The sequence below is a fragment of the Ammospiza caudacuta genome, chromosome 21, assembly GCF_027887145.1.
Source record: "Ammospiza caudacuta isolate bAmmCau1 chromosome 21, bAmmCau1.pri, whole genome shotgun sequence".
Classification (NCBI taxonomy): domain Eukaryota; kingdom Metazoa; phylum Chordata; class Aves; order Passeriformes; family Passerellidae; genus Ammospiza; species Ammospiza caudacuta.
Window position 1 is genome coordinate 4,545,336 of NC_080613.1, and position 23,517 is coordinate 4,568,852.

Here is a 23,517-nt window from a genome sequence, read left to right on the forward strand (position 1 = left end):
GAAGAAAATGCATGGGGTGTATGTCCACTCCATCTGCATATATCACAGATCAGAAAACAACTTTACCTTTTGCTCTTTATCAGGGTCCCATTCTGCTGGCTCTCATATCTGGAAGCTGCTCCCACGCCAGTCCTGACGGACTGCTCTGTAAACCCTGCCGGCTCAGCCTTGCGGCTCTGCCTGTCCACCAGTGGCCTCTGGCTTGAGAAGCTTCTCTTTGCCAGCTCCCTCTTCTCTCCCAAGCTCCCAGTGCTGAGGCCACCTTCCAGCTGGCCCTCACTCTCAGGGGCTCCATCTCTTCTGTCCCGCCGCTCGCTGAAGTCGCTGCTCTCAGACGCCGTCTCCCACTCCTCGTTGGCATGGTCTGAAGAGTTCTGGTAGGACAGCTCAGGGGAGCGTCTGCCCGAGATGCTGCTCTTCTCTGCAGTGCCCAGTTTGGATCTGCCTGACCACTGGCTGGGCAGCAGATTTGGGCCTCCCTCCTCAGGGTTCCACTGCCCGACTGATTCCCTCTCCTGCCTGAGGCGTCTGAACCGTGGGGGTTTGTCCTGGCGGGGAGGACGCCGCCTCCTGAAGGGCCTGTTCTCTATGTTCTCCTGATCTGCTGAGTAATCCTCCTGGAAAAAGTGCCTTTTGTCATCCAGATGACTCTCATCAAAAACCCGGCTGGAGAAGGAATCCGTGTGTTTGTAAGAATCCTGAATGTAGTCCCTGTCAGACTGCTGCCTGCTCCCAAAGGTGTCTGATGGAGATGAGTGGCTGTACTCTTGCCACCCTCCTCCCCCACTCCTGCCCTGCCACTGGGTGGGCTCCTTACCCATGAACCCCCTTCTCCCATAGCCAGAGTTGCTCAGTCTCGGTGGCAGTGATCTCCCAAAGGCTCTTGGAGCCCTCATCTTAGGATCCAGGCTATTGTGATCATCTGAATAGATTTTGTTGGACCTCCAAGACTCTTTGAAGTCTCCCTTTTTCAAATCACTGTCCTCCCTGTCCAGCACAGAGCCTTCATTGCTGTTCTCAGAGCCCCTCTGCCGGCGACGCTTGGGGAGTTCCTCATACTCTGAGCCTTCACTGTGTGTCTCGCTGGCAATCCGGCGCCTTGGCTTGCCCCTGGGGAAATCCTCTGGCTGGTTGAACTCCCGCAGCCCTCGGCCCCGGCTGCTCCTCTGGTTATTGTTGTTGTTGTAGACCCCCCTGCTGCTCACAACCGTGCCTCGGCCTCTGAAAGTGAACTCTCTGAAGCCTCTCCCTCGCCCACGCCCTTGACCTCTCCCACCAAAGGCTTGTTCCTCATCAATGAAGATCCAGTTGTTTCTTTTTGTGGGAGGGAGATCATTGCTTTCTCTGGATAGTTTGTTCTCCCAGGTTCTTTCTGGCTTCTCTTCTTCTTCCTCCTCTTCCTCTTCCTCCTGGGATTTCTCAGCCTCTCGTGCAAGGTTGGTTTGGGAAGAACCTTTGTCATCCAGCAGGTAACGCGTGGAGTTCAGCAAGGCAGCAGAGTCATCTGACTCATTTTCCACCTTCTGAACAGGTGCCTTCTCCTTCAGCAGGCGTGAACTGTCCTCTCCCTCCAGTTTAACCTTCTCCATCTCCTTCTCCTTCTCTTCCACCTTGAGGGCTTTCAGGACTGGTTTTTTAATGGGGCCCGACCGCCGTGTCCTCCCCATCTGCTCTGGGGGCTGCCCGCTGGTGCTGCGGCTCTCAGGAGCCCACTCTGGTGTCTCCTCAGTGGCCTGCTTGGTACTGGCTCCTTCTTTCTTCCAGGGGTCAGCACTGAAGGACTGCTCATCCCGGGGTACTTCTTCAGCAACTTCTGCTGCTGTCTCTGCAGGTTTCTGATGGTGGTTGATATCCCAACCGTTGTATTCAGGCTTCTTCTCTGCTTGGATAAAATCAGGCTCCAGAGGTGAGCACCTCAGGTTTGCATGGCGGCTGCCAGCAGGACAGGCTTCCTGCACACTCTCCTGGTGCTGGAACAGGAGATCCTGGCCTATCCTCTGAGAAGACAGGCAGCTGTCAAAGTCTGCTTGGGCCTTCTTGTCAAAAGCATTCAGATACTCCTCCCCTCTCTCCTCAAAGAGATCTCGCTGAGTGCTCAGACTCTCTGGCCTTCCAGAAGCAGAGTAACTTTCATTCCTGAGAACAAAACAAACAACAAAGAAAGTCAGGTAATGCAGAGCACAGCACAAATCCAAGGGTCCAGGCTGGATACAAGAGGTGAAAAGAAATAAACTGAGGTTTATAGTAAATCATGAGGCAAATTACCTATAAATACAAAATGCTGGGAAAAGCTGCTGTGGCCCCAGGCTGTACTGCCTGGTTTGTTAAATCAATACATGATAAAGAAAAACTGTTCCTATGATGGGCAGCAAACTTAAGAAATTAAAGGAGATTTAACTTCCAATGATGTGGAGATCTGAAAACAAAGAACTGGTTTTAGAATGTCTAAAAACAGTAGGAGACCAACTAGCAATCATCAGATTTTTTGACTCATGGCTTTTTATACCTTCCCGTATAGGTGACAAGGCCCCTCTCCCTCCAAACAGGCCCCAAACTGGCCAGATAGAAAACTTCTGAATAGCTCAATAGCTCTGTGCAAACCAGCTAAAACACTGAGGAGTGTAAGGGTGCTCCCAGATCAGAACCTGGGCCTGTTCACAGACATCTTTCAGGCCAGCTCTACACCTGCTCGTCAGCAGATGGCTTACAGCAGCACCTCCCATCCCAGCATACATGAGGACAGGGGAATTCTGCACTCACCTGGCATGCAGCCCCTCCATGCTCATGTTGTCAGCCTGTTTCTGATGTGACAGGGAGTATCCTTTGCTCTGCAGGGATGTGTAGCTGTCCTGGCCCCACACTGGCACAGGATCCAAGGGAGCAGTTTTCCTCTCTGCCTGCCCTGCCTGACAGTTCTGATCTTCAGACCGACAGCTGCTCCCACTGATGGAGTCCTGCTGAATCATGGGCTTCATAATTCCTGCTCACAACAGAGTTCATGCCATTAGCACCAGGATTTCACAGACAAGAAGAATTTAACAATCTCCTAGCTTGACTTCCCTTCCTTCTCAGGCAGCAGGTGGCTGCAGCCATGGAAACCTCCCTTGTAAAGGGGAGCCTGTGCTTGGAAAATGCACAGCTGGGAAATACACCTGGAGTGATACAGAAGATGACACAGCTCTCAGAGCCCAGCCCACACAGACACTACACAGCATCACTGGCTTGGGATCAAGCAATGCACCAACTCCAGGGAATGATTTATATATCCTGATGTTTACATTCACACCTCTGAAGATTAGGACAATATAGGAAGGTGGAAAGTGCACAGTTCAGGAACTACAAGGTTTCTCCATCACATTGCCTAAAAGGGGTCTATTAAGATTTCACATTATTGTAGTAACTCCTTCAACAGGTAAGATCAGTGGATCTGCTACCCTTTCCTCCAAGGGGCAAGATCAGTCACATCCACTATGGTCAGAAAGCAGTCAGGGAAGGTCTCCCACTGCAGTGCAGAGAATGGACAGACATGTCTACATGTCCTCCCCCCCAGTCTCCCACCACCTCCCATTCTCATCCTTAGAGAAGGGATGCCAACAAGAATGCAAAGTCTGAGCAGAGATTAGGACAACACAGCAAATCTCCAGCTATGAACCAACTCAACAGCCAAGATAAACCCTGCCACCACCTCACCTGAAGGGTGAAGGGCTGAAGGGTAGAAATCCACGGGGGTGCGGCTGGGGGCCATGCGAGGGTCCATGTAGGACGGCATCATCATCCAGCGGGGGTCGAAGCCGAGCATCTGCGGGTGCGGCGGGTAGAACGTCCGCTGGGCATGGGAGTGGGATGGAGGAGGATACACCTGCTGCTGCCAGTGCTGCATCTTGTACAGCTGCTCCTGCAGGGGACAGGATGGGCCATTGGACATGGCTGTGCTGCCAGCAATCACACTGATGTACTGCTCAGCCAAAGGAAAACACGTGCCATCAGCAAAGGGTCAATCACTGATCAGATGGGAGGGTGGGGCAGACGGGCAATTCACTCCCAGCTGGGAATGTGGCAGTTGTTATTCTAACACACCACTGTGGGCCAGGCTATGTGGCCAAACATAGGGGATCACCTTTAAGACCACAATTTGCATCTGTTCAACACTCCTGAATGAATACAGGACAACTTACTGTCAAACGTCACTTCATAACCGGAACCAAATACTTCAGAAGATGTTACATTTTTCAGGAAATGCATTTCTAATTTATTTAGTGTGTAGATATATTAGTTCCACCCCTGTCATCTTAAGAGATTAGATAAAAACAACCTAAATCACGTTAAGAGAGCTATTAATATTTTGCTGTGTTTCCTGGGCATCCTTCAGAGACAGGTTGGCACTTGCAGGTTGTTTCCCCATCTCCAACACAGCCAGTCCACCTTCCCTTAGCTGAGGACTGTCATGATGCTAATTTGACTTGACATTTAACTTTTGCTGAAGGTCCAAAAATAATATATATTTGAAAGGAGTCTGTGTACTGAAGAAAGCTTTCAAACACTGAACAGCTCCAATTAACATCAAATGCATCTACTTACTTGTCAAATGTGCCACCATATTTTTCTGCTAAGCTTACAAGAGTGTCAGATACCGTAACTGGTTATTAAAAAAGCCAATCCCCAACTGCAGAGCAAAAGAGACACCTTTAAATCTGAATCTGACACATCATTACAACAAGGAAGGCTCTGATAAACGCAGATTATATCTACATTGCCTAGTCCTCTGGTACCTCAGAGAAAATACTGCCTTCACAATACCATCACTTTTCCATTTTATTCTCTACATGGAGCTACCAGAGCAGCAATACAAGCTAGCCAAAACATGCACTGCCTCATACATACTAACATCAGAGAGGATAAGAGAAAATAAAATAAAACTTCATGTTCTTCCACTAGTGATGACCTGTGGTATTATTAGCATGACAGCAAAGACATCCAATTCTTTTTAGTTTAAGAGCATCTCTTTTCAAGAGTAGCATTAGGCAGCATTTGCTGCTGTACATCTGAAACATGAAAATGTCAACTGCCGAGCAATGAGCACGGGGAACATCTATAAAAGAGCAATTACTGAGCAAAAGCCAATTGTGAGCTCTTCGCTAAGATCTGCAGCAGCATTGATGATATCCCATTTCAAGTGGTTATTTTATGAAGAATGGCAATTAACTTTGCATTATCTGAAGCCTGAATACTCTGTCCCTTGGTTAGGCCCTACAGAGACTCAGTGCATCTGGCAGCAGCGCTGCACAGCACGTATGGCACATACAGCACTGAAAGGTCAGGCAAGAGCCAAGATGCACAAAGCAGCTCAGCTGATGTCTCAGTGCCCCAGAACAGTTTTCAATGCAACAAAAATGAAACATTTAAGACCAAACATTTTTACAGTGCAAAGAAAACAATGGTCTCAAAGAGCCTCACAGAAAAAAATAATCGAAGCAGGTATTAGATGAGAGCTGAGCGAAGGACCAGCCCTCTGCAAAGGCAGGAGATGGAATGAGAAGTGTGCCACTCCAGAACTCCCTCCAAGTCCAGAAGCAGTCCAGGAACTTGCCAAACTAAGCACAGTTTGCTCCTGGCAAGCAAATGGCTGCCCATACCTACAATGGTAAGGACTCAGCAAGTGCTGAGTGAAATGGAAGCAGCTGAATCCCAAGGGTTTCCTTTACCCTGTCCTGTATATTCAGGCACTGCAGCAGTGCTGAAGAACAGCAGCTCATCTTGTGCCAGAAAGTAAAAAGAGATGTTCATCAGGTTCAAGGCTAGCCCAAGGAACAGAACCTCCCCTGGGCCCACACAAGCACCAAGACAGCCATTCATGGTTTTGGATGTGGAACATCCACAGCTTCTCCTGCTCATGAACATTTGCAAACCAGAGCTCTGCCACAAGCCACACAGTCCTAAGAGTTCCAACTGTCAGGAGATGCCCAGACAACCATGCAAGACAAGTCAACATTTCTGACAGCATTGTATTTTTCTCCCAGGCAAGTGACAAACCTGGCAGAGCTCTACCCACAACAGCTCAAGCATCACAGGGAGCAAGGAAAACTTATGTAGCCCACAGAGAGCACTTCTACCCAATCACACAGGATATTTCCATGATCAGAAGTACTGAAAAAGGTCAGGGTAAAACCCCACTTATCTCCTACCAGCCCAAAAACAGATGGTGTTGAGAACTAAACTGAGGTTTAGTGGGGGTCCAGAAAATGGACTGTGAGCCATTTACCTGCTGCTGTTGCTGCTGCTGCTGCCTCTGGAATCGTGGGGGAAGAGACTTCTGGTATTTGTTGAATTCTTGGGCTGGTGAGGGAGCTTCTCTGAGCTCCTCCTCACTGCTGCTTTGGGCTGCTGCTGCTGCTGGAGCAGGACTCTCCTCTTCCAGATAGCCAACAGAGGCGTCCTGTGTGTGAAACTCAGGGGTTGCTGCAGAGAAGAAAACAATCCTTCAAGAGCCTGCTCATGATAGTTGGGAGTGCATCACCACCACCAAACATACACAGCTGTGGGCATGTCCTGACTGTATGTAATACATGACTGAACCATACTACAATCAATACAGCACATCCTTTACCTTGACAGCCCTATACAGGGTTTTGTCCATCTTATTTTAATGATAAATTTTGAGATACTCCTTTACTATCAGCCTTCTGCTTAAGCACTGGGAAGAAAGTCCTTTTCCTCACTAGTCCTTAAACCTGGCAGCACTTACTCTTTTCTGATCTATGGCCATGAGCACTTAATATTATCATCCAATCATGAGAAGCCCATGAGGCCCATTCAAACAAGCCCTCTGCTAGCACAGCTCACTGAGCACAGATGAAAGCAACTGAAGAAGTTTGCATTTAATATCTTTTTTAATTTAATCAACCTTTGTCAACAATGCAAAATACTCTGCAGAACACAAGCAGCAGCTGATCTCTCAAGGGCAGCTGAAGGACCCTCTGAACACTCCCTCCCAGGAATTCCCCACTCCCACTAAAATATCAGCACTACAGCAAAAAAAGCAATTTTTGCAGGGTGAGGCAGGCAGTGTTTCTGTACCTTTACGGAAAGCATGGCCATTCTCTTGTGTAGTGTTTTTCTCTGTGCTGGGAGGTCGCACATCTTCATTCTCTGTGTGTTTCTGTGTCTCCCCATTCTTCTGAGCCAGTTTGCATTTCTGATCAAGCTGCTTGAGCTTTGCAGCACAGGCTGCCAGGCGCTCCTCCCTGGCTCGCCGCTCCTCCTCCTCCCGTCGCTTCCTGGCTCTCTCAACAGCCTCAGAGATCTCAGAGTGCACAAACTTCTGTCTCACAGGCACCTTTTCTTCTTTATCCTCTATGGACTGCTGTCTGAGAACACTTCCTAGTGCGGGCTTCTGCCAGAGAAAAACCATTCCTCCGTAAGTGTGACCCAACCAGCGCCTCTATCCTGAGATCTGCATCCCACGGTGACAATTTCCCCTTCTGACTCCCTCCTCTCTATCCTCGAGCACAAATCCCCCAGTTACAGGGAAGGGTTATTGATATTTGGTTTAGTAACTCCATTTTCTCACTGACAACCCCACTGTTCTGGACCAGCTTCAATTTCTTTTCCCTAGTGGAAGTGCTATGCAGATAGATTCCTCTCCAGGTGGATATAAACTAAGAACAGAGAAATTCATCAGCATCCCATTTCCAATAAAATGTCAAATTAGCCTCTTAAGGACCATGATGGGCTTCCAGCTCACCCTCATGAGTTCAACCTACCTGGTATTCTGAGGCAGAGCTCCAGCCATTCAGCTTCCTTGGAGGCTGCTGTGAATCCTGTGCTTTCCGGACTGGCCGGGACAAGCCAGCTGAATCATTCCAATTCTTTCCCTCCTCCAAGGTGTGCTTGACATCTGCACTGTCTGCAGAGCTCAGGGACAACTGTCGCTGCCTTCTGGGATCCCAGCTGTTCCTGTCACATAAACAGCTTTATTATTGCATTTGCTACTTGCTTCAAAAAGCACTTGGAGTGTAATCAAGTGGCAAAGGCAACTGACTCTAATAAAAAGGGAAGATCACAAAAAATCACCAGAACAAGTGATGTGCTTCTCCGAAGGTACATAAGGATCAACTCCACTATTGTGCAGCAGATAAAGGTGAAAAAAGAGGAGAAAAAAGCCTGGCAAACTGGAAGTCAGCTGCTAGACCCACACAAAGCCTTGAAGACTACTCAAACACCGCCCAGTAAAATCAATGAAGTCACAGTAAGAAATCAGAGGGATCAAGACTCCACATTTAGAACAAGTTTTTAAAGATCCTGGTATTGCTCACTTTTACTAAAGGTTAATTGTACGGCCAAACAAAGTGACTTCTTACCACTTCTGTCGTCCATCTTTAAGAGTTTCTTCCTCTTCTTCATCTTCACTAAACTTCAGTTTCTCAGAATAATCCACTTCATCATGAATGCCTACAAAGGCAGCAAAGGGAGAACAGATTTCTGAGAGAAGAGTAACAGGTCCCTTGTCCTGATAAAGCTTATGCCCCCCTTTAGCACTAAATTACAGGACACACAGGCTTGGCATGAACTACTCACAAAGCCAAATGTCCAGCACTGGTCCTGGAAATCACAGAATAGTTTGGGTTGGAAGGGACTTTTAATGTCATTTACCAACCTCCCTCAATGAGCAGGGACAACTCCAGCTAGATCAGGCAAGAAATTACATGAGCAGTGTGGACACACACTAGTGAACAGCTGGACTGGTCCCAGAGGAGGAGCAGCAAACAGCCTGGGAGTGGGGGCTGCACATGAGAGGGCGGTTGCCAAGCCAGACTGTGTGCAATTGGATATCAAATGCCATGACTGAAAAGGCAAGACTAATTTTCCTTCCCAGCACCCACAGTCCCATCCCTCCTGCTGTGCTTGGTGTTTTCAGAATTCAGGAGTCTTCAGATCCAGTTCCTTGAGCACAATATGATGGAAGGATCAGAAGGATCCATTGTGTCATCATTTACACCAATTTCACAACTACAAAAAGCCAGAGCATGAAGGCACTTTACCTGCCCATCCATCATCTGCATCATTGTCCAACTCATCCAGCCCCTTCAGGTTCTCTGCATTGATGATGGTGGGCCGGGGCACTCGCTCCAGCTGCTGCCGAACTGGGCGCATTGGGCGGGACAGGCTGGGCCTGTTCTCTTTTCTGTAGGGAAACACAGAACTGGTCACAAACAGCAAAAAGAACATCAAAGAATGCAGAGCTGAGTTTGTAACACCAAATCTCTCCTTTTCTACTATGCACTTATATACACTTATATACACATATATACAGTTTCTCTCCCTGTCCAGCGATTTCTTCCCCTTGTCTACCTGGTACCTAGAACTTACAGATCAGAGCTCCACCCCTCCAGTCTAGGATCACACCCCAATTCCCATGTCTGCCTGCTCTTCAGACACACAATGTTCACAGTCTTGCTGTTCTAGTTGGAGAAAAGCACTCCTGCTTTGGGTAAAAAACAGGGTTCCCCTTTGGTGCCTGCAGCTTCACACATGCAACTGCATCCTTGGCCCAAATTCTTGCCTGGTTTAAGGTTCATGTCACACCCTGAACCTGCCTCTCAAGTGGGAAAGTGATGGCAGCCTTACCCATCCTGGTCATTCATCTGGAATTGTCTGAAAGGTACCCGGGGCTCAAGCCGAAGCTGAGGAACGGGGAAAGACCCTCGCTCCAGCGGTGCAGGGCTCTCAGATGGCTGTTGTGGACACATCTGGAATGAGGCAAAGCAGAACAGCCTGGTTTTAATCCTTGCCACAGGAAGGTTTACCCAGATTAGGTGACAACATGTGCAAGGTAGCTGCACCCCACACAAAAGGGAAACAAACATTTCACATCTGGCTGGCTCCCTCTCCAGCTCCAGAAGGAAAGGGACAACTGGACTTCTCTTTAGGCTGAGCAAGGCTGTGCTACACAAACTAAAAACATGCCAAGAGAAGGATCCCTGAGCAAGCCCTGGCAGCCAACTAAAAGCCCAGAAAACACATCCCAGCTGCCTTCAATTCCCCCTTATCTTAAGAATGAAGGGGATCACAACAGTGTGGAAAACGGGTGACTCACAAAAGCAGGCAGCATGTCATGGTAGGTGGGTGGCTGGTAGACATTTCCCATGAACTGCGAGGCCCCTTTGCGGAGGGGCTGAGCTGGGCGGAGAGACGGCTCCTTGGCATCGCTGGCGCTGGCTGAGGAGGGGGCCCCGTCTCCAGAGCTGGGGGTTTTGCTGCCCAGCTCAGCAGGGGAGGCGGTCAGAGATGTGGCAGAGGTGATGTTCCTCCCACCGCCCTCCCTCCAACTGGTGACATCTGGAAAAGAGGTAATTATTATGTTAATGTTTGTAAATGCAGGCAGCCACTCTGCCAGAAAGTCTCGAAAGCTCAAGTACTCTGGTCAAGACCTAATTACCCCAAGGTTGTAGAAAAATATCAAGAATCAAGAAGAATTTCCAACTGTGTTTATTTTCTTAAGAGAGGAGCAGCTTCAACTGTTACTAAGTAATTGCTGCACCAGTGGTGTCCTTATTTGCCAATAAACCTGAACTCCTATCAGTGTTCCCCATCTCCACAGTCCTTACCCTGCAGAATTAAGGCCAATTAGATGCAAAAACAGTGCAAGAGAAGCCACATTACACCACACACTGATTTCACTGTGGCTCCCCCAGCCCAGGAAGGGGCCTGCTTGTAATATCACAGAGCAATTTTTATTTAACAGTGCAGTAGATGACAGTCCACACTTGGCTGTCTGGACCACAGAACATCAGGACCACATGCCAAACTAAGTAGCCTGACACTTATAAGGTCATAAAAAGATAAAAGGAAATGTAAGGATGAAGTTCTTGGTACAAAACAGGGTCAGTGGGGTTACTGGGCAGACAGACAGACAGACAGAATCCTTCACTCACTCTGGGGGCGGAGGCTTGGTCCTGGCCCATACGACGGATCTAAGGCGCCCTTTTCTTTGCCAACCTTGTCCTGCTCGCCAGCTGCTTTCAGCGTCGGAAATTCCTCGGGAGAGAAGGATAACAGTCGGCTTGAGGCCCTTGAACCTGTCAGACAAACAAGTGTGGCACTCAGAGAAGATCTTCCCACTGCTTCAACTCCCTGACGGGATCAGCCTGGAAATTTGTTTGCTGGGAATCTGGGCCTCTGGCACATTTAAACCCAAATTACTACGGTACCAGCACCTCACTTCACATCCCCAACACTCTCAGCCACTGTCACCAACACGACAACACACGTCCTCACCCAGCACTCCCACACTCAGGATCTTCATTTAAATTCTCACATTCAACAAAGTCAGTGAACTTTCTCAGCTTCCAATTATTTTTGGGAAGTACAGAATTCAGACAGAGGCAGAGATACAAATTCTCCAAGACTGCTCATAAATGATACCCTGCTATCAGGTATTTGACATCTCTATTCAGACTCTTTTTGCTCAGACCTCACTCTGCCAGGGAAGTCTATTGTTAGAATTTCTGTTGATCAGTGAAACACCACAGGGTAAGGGCAGATGTTCTGTGCTCTCCTCCCTGCTGCAACATTTTCAAGATGCAGATCACTGGCCAGATCGGGTCAGGTTCATTTCTAGTCACTGGCAAATTGTCTTGCTGAGTCATCTGTCACTCCAGAACAACAGCTCTGTCAATTCTAAAGATCTGCCAGTGACTGGAACACGAAACACAGCAATTCTCCTAAATCTGTTGGCAAGATAACACTGAATAAAAGGAAATTACAAGCATTATTGTACTATTACACATTAAAAGAATTGCTTTTTTGAGAACTGCTTCTTAGTGTTACTTGGCTAAAAAGCTCTCTTAAAAAGGGCATTTCAGAATTATATTAGAAGTATCAGCCATGAGTACTGAAGACTTGCAAGAGTCTCATCTATCTTTCTCCTTCCTTGCCCTGAAGAATCAAGACAGACTGGCTTAAGTAATTTTCATTTTTTCCAGTTTTCTGGAACTTGCACACTGCACAAGGCCTCCCATGTGGAATTTCCAGGAAAGACTCTGCAACAGCTGTACAAAACACTTTGAATTTTAGACAGATGAAAATATTTGAGAAGGACATTGCCTAATTTATTGCAATGTAGCTAAGACTTGCTGAAGAGTTTTGATTTTTACTGAACTAGAATGGCACAGGTATGTGTCCTTCAGGGGAGACATCTACCCCCAGGTAAGGCTGCACCATTTAAGGACTATTTATGTGCAGCCATTAGGAATTTGTACTCTAATCCTAAGCAGCACCACACTGAAAAAAGTTTGGTTCCCCTTTTATTTCTCCAAATGCTCTTTATACAAAGACATAGGCATGGACAAGTCCATAATTAATTTATTAGGCCACTTTTCTTCAGGATACACCCTCCAAAAGAGATTTTACAGCTCTAAGACAAAAAGAGCAAAAAGCAAGAGATTCTCCTCTTTGTAATACCTGAATTAGCTAAGAAGGAAAAGCAATTGTTCAGTGGCACTAGAGAAGAGGTGCCAGCATGGGAAGGCCTAAAAAATCCTTTCAGACAGATTTCTAATTCTTCTGTGATTCAATTACCTTCTAATTAAGCTGTTCTTAGCCATATAAGCAACTGTTTTCTTGGGTTGAGAGCTCTACATTGTTAAGTGTGATCTAAAATGAGTTTTCAAAAAATTCTTTACGAACATTGTTAGATGATCAGATTTCAAAATGACTGCACAGGAGGTCTACACAGAAAGAGTCAAAAAGTACCAATTAATAAACAAGACAGTCTTTGCACTGGCTACCAGCCTCAGGTAAGCACAAATCTCTGCTTTAACATTTAGCCTTTGAGAAATACCCTCTCATTAAGGGCCTCATTTAATTTAGGATAAATTTGTCCCCTCTGTTTGTACAATCAGCAGCTGTCTGTTCTTTCAAATATCTCTGCAATTTCACTTGACAAGTGAATGGTTTCAGGTCTGTTCCCATTATAACAGTGGAACTGAGCTGTTATTCTCACAATGGTTTTAATGGCACTACTCAGTGCAGCTGGAAGCCACCTCCTGTGTGGAAATGGATGCATCTGAACACAACTAAACTCCCAATTCATGTTAACATTGCTTCAGGATTCTCAGTCAGGCAGAAGCCATTAGCAGCACAGTTACTGAGGGACACTTTAACAGCAAGGCCTCAGCCAATGTGTAGGCGAGTGCACCCTGCAGCAGCTCCACTGCCACTTCCACCCACTGCAGCTCCCTTGGATCACAGATCCTGTACAAGAACATTCCAGCCTCACTCCTGACTACCCAGTTAGGTGATGATCCTCCTGCTACTGCCCATGGAGATACCTACATTTCCCCTCTCCAATGTCCCTTTCTTCTTCTCTTCTAAACGAATCCCTCCCCTATTTCACAGTGATTACTGCACCTTTGTTACACACTGCTCTGGGCTGACTGAAGATGCTCATGATGGGGGTAAATGTTCCCTTTCTCCTTCAGAAGCTTCCCCTCCCAGATCTCCCTGCTGCATCCCCAAGAGCATGACTTGCTCGGGGGTTCAATGTGGCCATGAGACACATTCTGCTCAAGTCATCTCTTGCACAGGCAGCTCTGAACTGACTCAGCTGCATCATTCCAGCCAACACAGCACACAGACTGGAAACAGGACTCATAAGTCCTCACTCCCATTCTGCACCAGGCTGACAGAAAGAAATGGAGCCCATCCCATCTCATGCCTGTCTGGGAAAAGCAGGCACATACCAGCTCTCTCATCATACTCACCACCTTCTTGTCCTGCTGGCTTTCCATTCAGCTGTGCCCATGACTTTGGTCCACCTGGCACTGAATTTGTACTCTGAAAACAAAACAAAGCAAAAAGAAACCCCAACATGGATCAGTTTAGATTCATGACTGTTTCTCGTTTCCTGGCTGGCACCTGCTATGGTTCAGGCCTCAGATCACAAAGATACCACAGGTCTCCACAGCTTCAAGCTGGGACTGCAGTCAGCTGTTCCCCACTCCAGTGTACTACAATGCTACAGTAAAAATCCTCTGCTCTGCCCTAATGTCTCCTCTGCCCATTTTCACCAACTATTTCCTCAACTTGTACTCCCATTAAGCTTTCCTTTTATTTTGCTGCATTGTCCTAAATGTTCTCAATCTTCCAGATTTGTTCCATGCCACAACTCAGCTTGAAGGCTACCCTACTTTCTGATGCATTAACCACTCTTCTCCTCTTCAAAACATAACTTCTGTCCCGATTTCCCTGAAGCTCAAGGGCTGGGAATTTTTCTTTAAACCAGAAGTGTGAATCTACAACACACTGGGGGTCAGGTCCTTGCACTCTCTGGGGCACCTTCTTACTTGCCAGTAGCTTTTTTCAGGTCCTAACACTGGCTACTTCTCCCACATGACCAGTTCTCTCCCCATCAAATCTCAACAGGCTGGGAGCAAGAGCTGCATCTGTTGTCACCAAGCAATGTTTGAATTACAATCAAACTAGAATAGTTTAGAAGTGCTAACCAGCCATCCCACATTCCAGCCATTTTTTCCCTACACTGCAACTAGATTTACTGCACACATTTGAGAAATACAGTTCTGTGCATTTTACTTCTGTAACTGCAGCACAACGCTGCTGGTGCACAGCAGCTTGAACTCAAGAGAGTCACTTCCACAATAACTGATTATAGAGGAGCTTTTTCTTAAAAGCAAGGCAACACAGGCAATTAAAGTCCTCAAGCTGCCTGGGGACAGGGGAAGCAGGGTGGCAGTCAGAGACTGCTGGCACCTACCTCCTGACTGATTGACTGTGTCGGTTTCTGTAAATTGGAGACAGATTTCTGCAAACCCTGCTGCGGCAGCGACTCCTGCAGCTGTGCAGCCGTCGCACTGGAACTGAGCACAGACAGCAGAGGTGAGACCAGAGGGGGGGAAGGCAGGAAAACAACTCCACACTGGCACAGACAACAGAGAGCTGATCCCTGTAAGGTCTGACACCAAGCACAGCAGTGCACAACCACTGCTGCCTGCCAAAACTCAAAGATTCACTCTACCCACCTCTTTTGGTCTGGCTGATCCTGCTTGTTTGCCCATCCTGTACCGTCCTTGGGTACTATAATGATGTTGGGGTCGTTTCCTTTGTTCTCAGACTTCAAGCTAGGCAAATTTGCAGGAGGTGGCATGCGCCGGGCAGCAGCAACTTTCCCAAGACTCTGTAAGCCATGTCTAGGAATAACTGGTGAGAAAGGAACAGCAGCAGGTCAGAGGGCTGTATCCTGCTAGATAAGTAACCTTAATTAGGAAGCTGTGGCTGGGCACAGCCCCAGCAGAAGTGCTGCTGCTATGTCAACACACAGGTTGTTTCCCACAGGACCACAGATGCAGCCTTCTGTTGCAGCAGCTGGCAAACAGCTCCTACAGTGGGAGGGAGAGAAATCATTCTCCCCAACAAAGTGCTCACAGAGCCCTTCAGGAGGATTTACACAGGTAGCTCTTTCATTTCACCAAGGAGAAGCAGCACCACCTTTTTACAGCTTGGGGCAATGGCCACCCAAGTCCAGCTTTTAGCAGACAAACAGGTCACCTAACCCAGGAATCCTGAGGTCTCCATTTTCCAGCTCTATACACCAGACCACATTTATTAAGAAAGTATTTTATTTTTTGTTTTCTATTCTCACATCAAATCCAGAGCCAGTTCAGGTAAGGTCATTTTTTTGAACCCACTACCTACTTTTGGTCATATTTCCACTGCAAAACCAACTCAGGTTCTTTCTCAGTGGCCTCAGCCCTTGACTTTAATCTTACACAAGGTCTGACCAGCTTAAGGCACTTCAGTCAGTCCAGATGTCCTGCCCTGGTGCAGCCTAAGGCCCCGGTAAAGCCCCCACTCAAGTTTGCTACCTGCCCACTCTGCAGCAGGCTAAATGAAAGGGCCAAGAGTCCCCATCTGTCCTGTGTAATTCCTCTATATCTCCACAATAAAAGAGAAATGGAGATTTTCCTCTGGATCTTAATGAAACACAGGCTTTGACACCAACAGTGCAACCCAGCTGTGTCCCACAGGGTCAAAACCCTGAACAAGCTCTGCAACAACACTGTTGGAAAACATCAAAAGGAGCTTTCTGTTTCTTACCTGTAGTTCTGATAGCTTCTATTGACTTTCCTTTATACTTATCAAACAGGCTGAGAGTCGAGTACTTGCTTTTCCCATCCTTTCCCTTGGTTATTTGCCCCAAACGATCGGACATTGCGATGAAATGTCATCTAGTAAGGAAATTGCTCTGCGCCGCTCCCGATCTGCCTTTGAATGGAAGAGAACAGGAAAATCCCATCAAATGCATTGTTCAGTCATGCAAAACATAGAACATACACACAACAGCAAGAACTAAACATACAAGTGAGCACACACACCAAGATACAAGTTTTAATTCCCTCCTCTTTAGTCACAAGAAGCTTTTGGGCTTCAAGATTCACAAATTGAATGAAAAGAACTGCAGGAATACACCTCTCATGGCATCTTTTTTCTGCCACTCTAGTGCTGAAAGAAGTGAGATTCTTTAAGTATGAGAACACAAGAGAGGAGGAGATCAACTAGTCCTTGCTTTAAAAGAGTAAGGCCGACAATAAACAGCTAACACAAGGACTCCTAAACATAAATGCCAGAAAAGCACTGTATCTTTGTATCTTATACCACACTAGAATTTATCATTGCATTTCCCCTGAAGCACTGGGTTTGTAGCGTTTAGATTATGGTTCCACACTGGCCACAGTTATACCAGCAATTGATACTTTGACAGCATCAATGGAAGACAACAGACTATTTCTCCAAATCCCCTTTTCTCATCAGCTGGCCATGAAAGAGAGTTATGGAGTCAGAAAAAACCTGCTCAACTGTACCAGATTCAGGTTCTTGAGCCTGTGAGTTCAGCTGTTCTACTATGAATTCTCCAAACACATTACCAAAAAATTATATTCCTCTGTTGCTAGCATCTTGAACATAATTTTTAGCTTGAAATGTACTTTCTGTAATGGATGTGGTTTGTTAATATTTCAATCTGATCTTTGCTGGCATAACATGCTGTGAGTAACACCCATCATGCAGGCAGTCTCCTTAGTTTGACTTTTTGGCTCTCAGAGCCTGGGATAAAGTTGAAACATGTAGTGCTTACACTGTACATCAAAAGTTGATGTCGGAAAAGACACTTTGCTTACTTTCAATGGACCTATCTTACATTTTTTTAAAGCATCATTCTGTTCTAAATTCTTTCAAATCTAGGAGCTTCATCTAACCTTTTCTCACATAATTTAGATTTCCAGATTTTTTGTTTTAAAGCCTCTACTTCAAGCCCAAAACTGCTGGCAGTTTCATTTCACCATCTGTTAGGGTAAAATGAAACCATTCTAGGGTTTCAACTCTATGTTGGGAGTAACAAAACACTATATACATGTGTGTGTGTATATATACACACATACACATAACTCTGATCTTCCCACACCTCACACTTTCTGAAACTCACCCAGCTGAAAGCCTTTTCCAACAGAGACAGCAATCACTCTTTCTGAAAGAAACTGTAACTGACCAAAGGCTACAACTCCCAGCAGCAATGCCTTATCAAACACGATTTGCAGGTAAGAGGATTAGTCCATCACACATTATGTACAAATTAAAGCACAGACTGTGAACATGCTGGACAGAGCCAGACTGGGAATTCAGTGCCAACTGTAACTGGCCCAGTAAAGCCCATCCAAAGCTGCTGCTGGGGCAGGTGTCTGACCAATAAGCCTGGCACTACACAGCATTTGTTCTTGCACTGCAGGATTTAACCATGGCTATCAGGAGCAAGAAGCCATGGACTGTGCTAGGTGCTCAGGGAGAGAGAAAGAAAAGTGGATACACAGGATGCTCAGGAAAAACACCCTGAGAAGCCCCTCACATCATTTCTGGACCATCACACGGGGCTGCAGCACGAAGGCTTTGTGGGGGCAACCGGGCTGTCTGGCAGCCTTGAGGCACCTCTTCCTGCAGAGCAGCAAACAGATCTTTGGCTCCAGTCTGGTTCATCTTTGCTCAGATGGCCACTATGTGCCAAAGAAAACAAGAGCTCCTCCCTCACTTGCCCATTTGCACTGTATTTTATTAGTAGGACAGACATAAGAGAGAGGGAGAAAACACACTGATTAGCATACACTTGGCAGGAAAGCACAAGTTGGACTGAGAACAATGAGCTTTTTGAAGGGGCAGAGCTGTGGGGAGCCCCAGAGCAGAACAAAGAGCAGAGGGTGCTGTGCTGGCAAGAGCACAACCACCTGCTTTTACAGGTATATTGAGCCTGGCTCACAGCCTATCCACACCATGTCAACCCTGTACCAACCTCACAATAAAAGCAGTAAAATCTACTCTGAAGTTTAGAAAGCTCAAACCAAACAAAATTAGAAGGTGTTTAAAAATAACCCAACAGCAACAAACCACCTACTCAGATCAGATTGAGGAGTTATCTGGTTAACAGAAAAGCCATGAGTTCCTGAAAGTCAGTGTGCAAACAGCACACAGGGCAATGCTGCCAAAGAGAAACCCTGACAACAGTTATGTAAGCAGGTCTCAGCTGCCTCTTGATTACATCTCCTATCATTAAAAGGATTCAGGAAGAATAAACAACCACTGCACAGCAGAGGAGCTGAGGACATGTGGGATAAAGCCCCTTGTCAAACTTCCTGGGACAGACAAAACTGCTGTCTGGATAAATGAAATTTACTTTCAACTCCTTCAATGCTCTGAAGATGTGAAACACAGCTTTGCTCATGTGTTATGTGTGTGCTCCAAAGGGAAAAGGAGACCATGGAGAGGTGAAGCAATTTCCACAGTCACTGTGCAGAGGCTGCAGCAGCACTGAGCTGGGTCAGAGCTGCTGGACTGGCAGGACCTTGCTGCCTGTCCCTCCTGCAGATCCCAGCCACTCCAAGGGTGTTACCAGCCAGGGAGATCACTCAGCACCCAGCTCACCCACAGCACTTCAAAGAGGCCACAGAGCTTCCAAGGCCGGCACAACACTGCACTATCTTCCCATCAAACAGTTAAACAGGGAATCCAGGTAGGGATCATAAGGACCTTCCAGTCTTGAAGAGCAAAGCCATTTCTGATAAAAATCGTGGTTCATTTAGAACTGAACTGCCAGCCTGCATGCTCATTATTAGCAGAGCTGGAACTAGAAGGCTCATGCTGATGCTGACAAGTGAAAACTGACAGCCTTGGCAGAGCCTCTGACCTGTGCTCAGGGTTCCCGTGCCCAACAGCTGACCCTGAAGAAAGCAATATCCCGTTACAGAGAAATCATAAAAAATCAATCACCAGCATTTCTGCAAGGTTTCTCTCTGGGTTTATAGAGGTCTGTGGGGGAAGGCTTGCTATCAGTTTCAGCATGGAGAGTAGCTCTTCTCATTTTCCTACTACAGCCAGGGACAGCATCAGCAAAACAGTGTCTGAGCAATCATAAAATACTGCAGCATGACCAGTTCCCTTCGAGATCCCAGGATACAAACAACTGCACTGAAGCACTTGGGCAGAGAGCTCCAGTGCCCAGGCATAGTCATGTCCACATCACACTACCCTGGATCCAATTTTTGGGTATTGACCATGTCTAACTGCCTTTTAAAGGGGGAAATTCTAACCCAGAAAGCAACAATGACATTTTAATGTCTTTAAGACATTAGACTTACAAGCATGCAAGTCTTGGAGCTACAGCCTGTCCTGCAAAAAAATGTGAAAACCTGAAGTTACTGGCACTGGTAAGAACTGGAAACCCCTGAGCTGAAAACACAGCCAAACACAGGGACTCCTGACAAACAGGATTGTCTGCAAAGCTCTTTGCAAATCTATGTATGCAGGAGGCTGGGCTGCTGGTGTTTTATTCACAAGACTTCAATGGAGCTTGAGTATCTGGAAGTCAGCCAGCCTTAGCTGAGCAGGGCAAACAGATTTATGAAAGGTAACACACATACTAGAAGGAATCATTGCAGCTACTCACACACCACTGAGCTCTACACTGAGCACAGTCCTGACTACTGCAGATCCTCACTCCTTGCTCACTTCACAGCAACACAAAAAACAACAGAATGAGATTAATAGGGAAAATGTTTTTCTTCACAAGCAGAATAATTTCTGATGCAATTTTATACAAATTGTTCAGAACTCACAGGTTGGAAAAGCTAAACAGTACTTTCAGAATAAAAAAGTGTCTGGAGTTAGGTTAAACTGAAATACATTGTGGTTCCTAAAGTTACCAGCAATGTGAAACCTTCTAAAAAACCCAGTATAGTTTTACAGGAGATTAATGATGTTCACTCTTCTTTAAATACACAGAGAGGTCAATTTTACTTGTACTTCCATAGCTGGACATTCAGCTGTCAACACAGAGATACCACTACCTCTGGAACACGTCCCACCAAGAACCACCTATTTGTGAAACACTCAGCACCTGCCTCAGCAATGAAAGACACCACTGGCTGCCCCTGGGAGGGCTCTGGTGAGACACTGTCATCACCTGCCCAGGACTTGCTGTCAGAAGCACTTATATCCTGCTAAAGCCCTGCTTGGGCCATGCAGGGATCAAGAGCCTAGCAAGACAGGGACCAGATGAGCACTCAGCTCCCAGCAGAGATTGCTTAGTAAGGCAGGGAGCAACAGGAGAATATCAGCATCCAAGTACAAAGTCAATGGGATCAATGCAGGAGAGCTGTGCAGCAGGCAGAGGCTGTAGCATGAGGCACAAAAAACCCTCTTGCTCTCATTCTACTGCATCACTTCCAGAGGGAGATGCCAAGATTTGCTGGTACACCTGAAAGGCCCTGCCAAGATCTGGGTGTAACACCAAACACAGTGCCAGAAAACTGCACCAAATCCTGCCAGACAGGGAGAAGCAAGTCAGGAGCCTGCAGTGCAGAGAAGAGATAACAAACCTCCATCACTGAGCTCCTGATTCACAACAGAGACCCTCCTTGCTTAGCTCAAGTCATATTTGGTGATACCAGTTCTTTTAATCCTGCACAATTCCAGCTTCTATCCATCTCCCACAAACCTTGGCTCAAAGAATGAGACCAGGATAGTATGTGCCATGATTTGTTGCAGAGGTTCTGCTGCTAGCCAAGCAACACTGCTGGAAGCTGTCTGCCAGAGCACTTGCCTGCTGTCCAGCCCCATTCTCAGACCTCAAAGCCAAGCCTCCCAGGATTTGAAACATGGAGCAGGACTATGAAGAGCATAGTTCTGGACAGTAGATCTCTCCTAACTCCACACTGTGGAGCTCTACAGACAGTGGTAAAACCTGACAAAAGGGAAGGCAGACAGAAAGGGCATGTCCTGTCTGATGACCTGACCTAATTTTCTCAGTTTTGCCTTCACCAAGCTCACCTGCTGCCCCCTCTTCTGAATGTACCAACAGGTTGGGAATCACAACTCCTGTCAGTGACTCACTGCACACTCTAGAGAAAACAGGTCTTTGCAATGGCAGGTTTGGCCTTAAAATACAGAAGCTTCACCTCTCTGCTAAACAGCTTTTCCAGTGCTGGGAAGGCAGGCAAGGTAAGGGCAGCCAGAGAGGCTGGAATTGTAACTTACTGTAAAACAGATAAAGAAGACTGGAGTCTGCAGAATAGCTCAATTGTATTTACACAAAAACATTAATGAGTTCTGTGCTCCTTTCTGTGCAGGCTGGACAGACAATACCACACCCTGGAAAGGAGCCCTGACCTCCAGTAATTGAGGATGCAGACAAAGAAATAGTTCATCCTGAGTATGCAAGACTATGGCACAGAGCAAAAAAAACCCAGTCAGAAGGCTGGTGCACAGCCCACAGAAAGTACTTAGGACATCCTGTGCTCATGAAACTCCCCCTCTTTTTCAAACAACAGAAAACCCAAGGTGTGCAGGTAATTCTTCCCTTGAAAGAAGTGTCTGCCCACCAAAGAAACAGCCAGTTTCACCCATCTGCCCCACCATGCTGCAGAGAAGGAACTGACCCACTGGTGCCAGCTTGTCAGGAAGGTATAACCCCATCTCCAACCCAAGAGGAAGTGCTGCAGGGCTTTCATATCCTGAAGCAGGAAGGTGTCTCATGTGGAACAACCTGGAGGCACCAGCTACCAACATTACACTCCTTACTCTCACATCCAGGCCCAGAAGATGTTAAAGGAGACAAAGCTCAGCACAAATTGAAGTTAAAAAGTAAAAGTTATTTCTTTGCTGTTACATATTTCAGAGGCAAAACCCAGGGAGGACAAACAGCTCAGTTCAACAAGGATCACCTGTGGCTTCAACAGACCCAGATCCCAACCTCTGGTACAAGAGAAAAGGGAAGCAACCTCGTGATCTGCACAAGCTGCCTGCCCAACAAGGCTCACATCCAAGTGCAAACCTGTACCCTTCAGAGCTTTACTTTCACTCTGCCTCCCCTACAACCAAGGAGCAGAGTTGAAACACACAACCCTCAGCCTCCAACATAGATTCTGCCTTCCACCCTGCCCTGCTGAGCTCTCAGTGTCCAGGGGGAACACACAGACACATCCTGCTCCCTCAACACCAAACAGGGAGCCTGATGAGGAGCAAGCATTTTAATCCAAATACAAAGGAAATACCTGGCATAATGCTCTGTTGGCAAAACTTGTTCAGAAAGCTCCTGGCAACATTCAGCTGAACTGTAAGGTAAATTGGGCATTTAGGTATCTGAGCAACAATAACCGACTGTGAGTAGCTGGTGGGGATCTCCTGATGGGTAACAGGACTGGCACTATCAGTCCAAGTCAGAGAACAGTTTACTCAACTAAGACTGTAGACAGGAAGAAGTCCCACAACTCAGGTGCCTGCTTCAGCCACCCAAACCCCAGAGAAAATGTCAAACAAGAAGGAAATGCAGTGCAGCAGCACCTGCCATGTCCAGAACACTCCCTTCCAGTGGAAAAGGCTGTCCATTGGCACAGAAAGTGCACCCAGTCCTGCCCACTGCTCCCGAGGAGCCCACGAGGGCAGGACGCACCCACACAAGCACAAACTGTTCTCAGGCACTGCACAACACCTTAGGTCTGATAGGTGGAAGCAAAGACTCTTCCCTCACTAAAAATAAATACCACTACATGTAAAGGTTGTGAAAGGCCCTGAGTCCTGATACTTCTGCCTACACAGACCTTTAAAAGTCATCACAGCCCCGATACCCATATAACCAGGTGAGACACAGCAAGAGCAGCACACATGAAATACCTGTGCTGCAAGCAGCTTATCTTGCAGAGCACAACCCATCCAAGGCCACCACTGGCCACTGGAGAATCCTTCTCTTTAAGCATTTCACAATTCCTTCACCGGGTCCCAAGCTCAGCAACTGACTGCATCTCTCAGCAGTGAACATAAATTTGAACATAAATTGCCACTAAGCAGAGAGCAAAGCAGAGATGTCACAGCTCCAAGAGATGAAATCAGAGCAAAGCTGGCAGTCCTTTGGGTTAACAGTCCTTTTTTCAGGAACAGAAACAGCTCTTTCCACACAAATGCCATCAG

At 46.9% G+C, this 23,517-nt stretch overlaps 1 protein-coding gene across 3 annotated transcripts in view; it reads right to left on the reverse strand.

The window, feature by feature from the left end:
• PRRC2B (proline rich coiled-coil 2B) overlaps positions 1-23,517 on the reverse strand; it is a 46,218-nt gene that overhangs the window by 16,911 nt on the left and 5,790 nt on the right. For all 3 annotated transcript variants that reach the window (XM_058818453.1, XM_058818452.1, XM_058818454.1), the window contains exons 2-16: positions 16,111-16,278; positions 15,036-15,213; positions 14,771-14,873; positions 13,761-13,833; positions 10,932-11,075; positions 10,094-10,335; positions 9,625-9,746; positions 9,039-9,181; positions 8,358-8,448; positions 7,761-7,953; positions 7,075-7,390; positions 6,260-6,456; positions 3,691-3,895; positions 2,761-2,980; positions 67-2,136 (exon numbers count right to left, since the gene is read on the reverse strand). In XM_058818453.1, coding sequence (XP_058674436.1) covers positions 67-2,136; positions 2,761-2,980; positions 3,691-3,895; positions 6,260-6,456; positions 7,075-7,390; positions 7,761-7,953; positions 8,358-8,448; positions 9,039-9,181; positions 9,625-9,746; positions 10,094-10,335; positions 10,932-11,075; positions 13,761-13,833; positions 14,771-14,873; positions 15,036-15,213; positions 16,111-16,225 — 4,412 coding nt within the window. In that variant the 5' untranslated portion in view covers positions 16,226-16,278. The remainder of the gene's footprint in view (positions 1-66; positions 2,137-2,760; positions 2,981-3,690; positions 3,896-6,259; positions 6,457-7,074; positions 7,391-7,760; positions 7,954-8,357; positions 8,449-9,038; positions 9,182-9,624; positions 9,747-10,093; positions 10,336-10,931; positions 11,076-13,760; positions 13,834-14,770; positions 14,874-15,035; positions 15,214-16,110; positions 16,279-23,517) is intronic.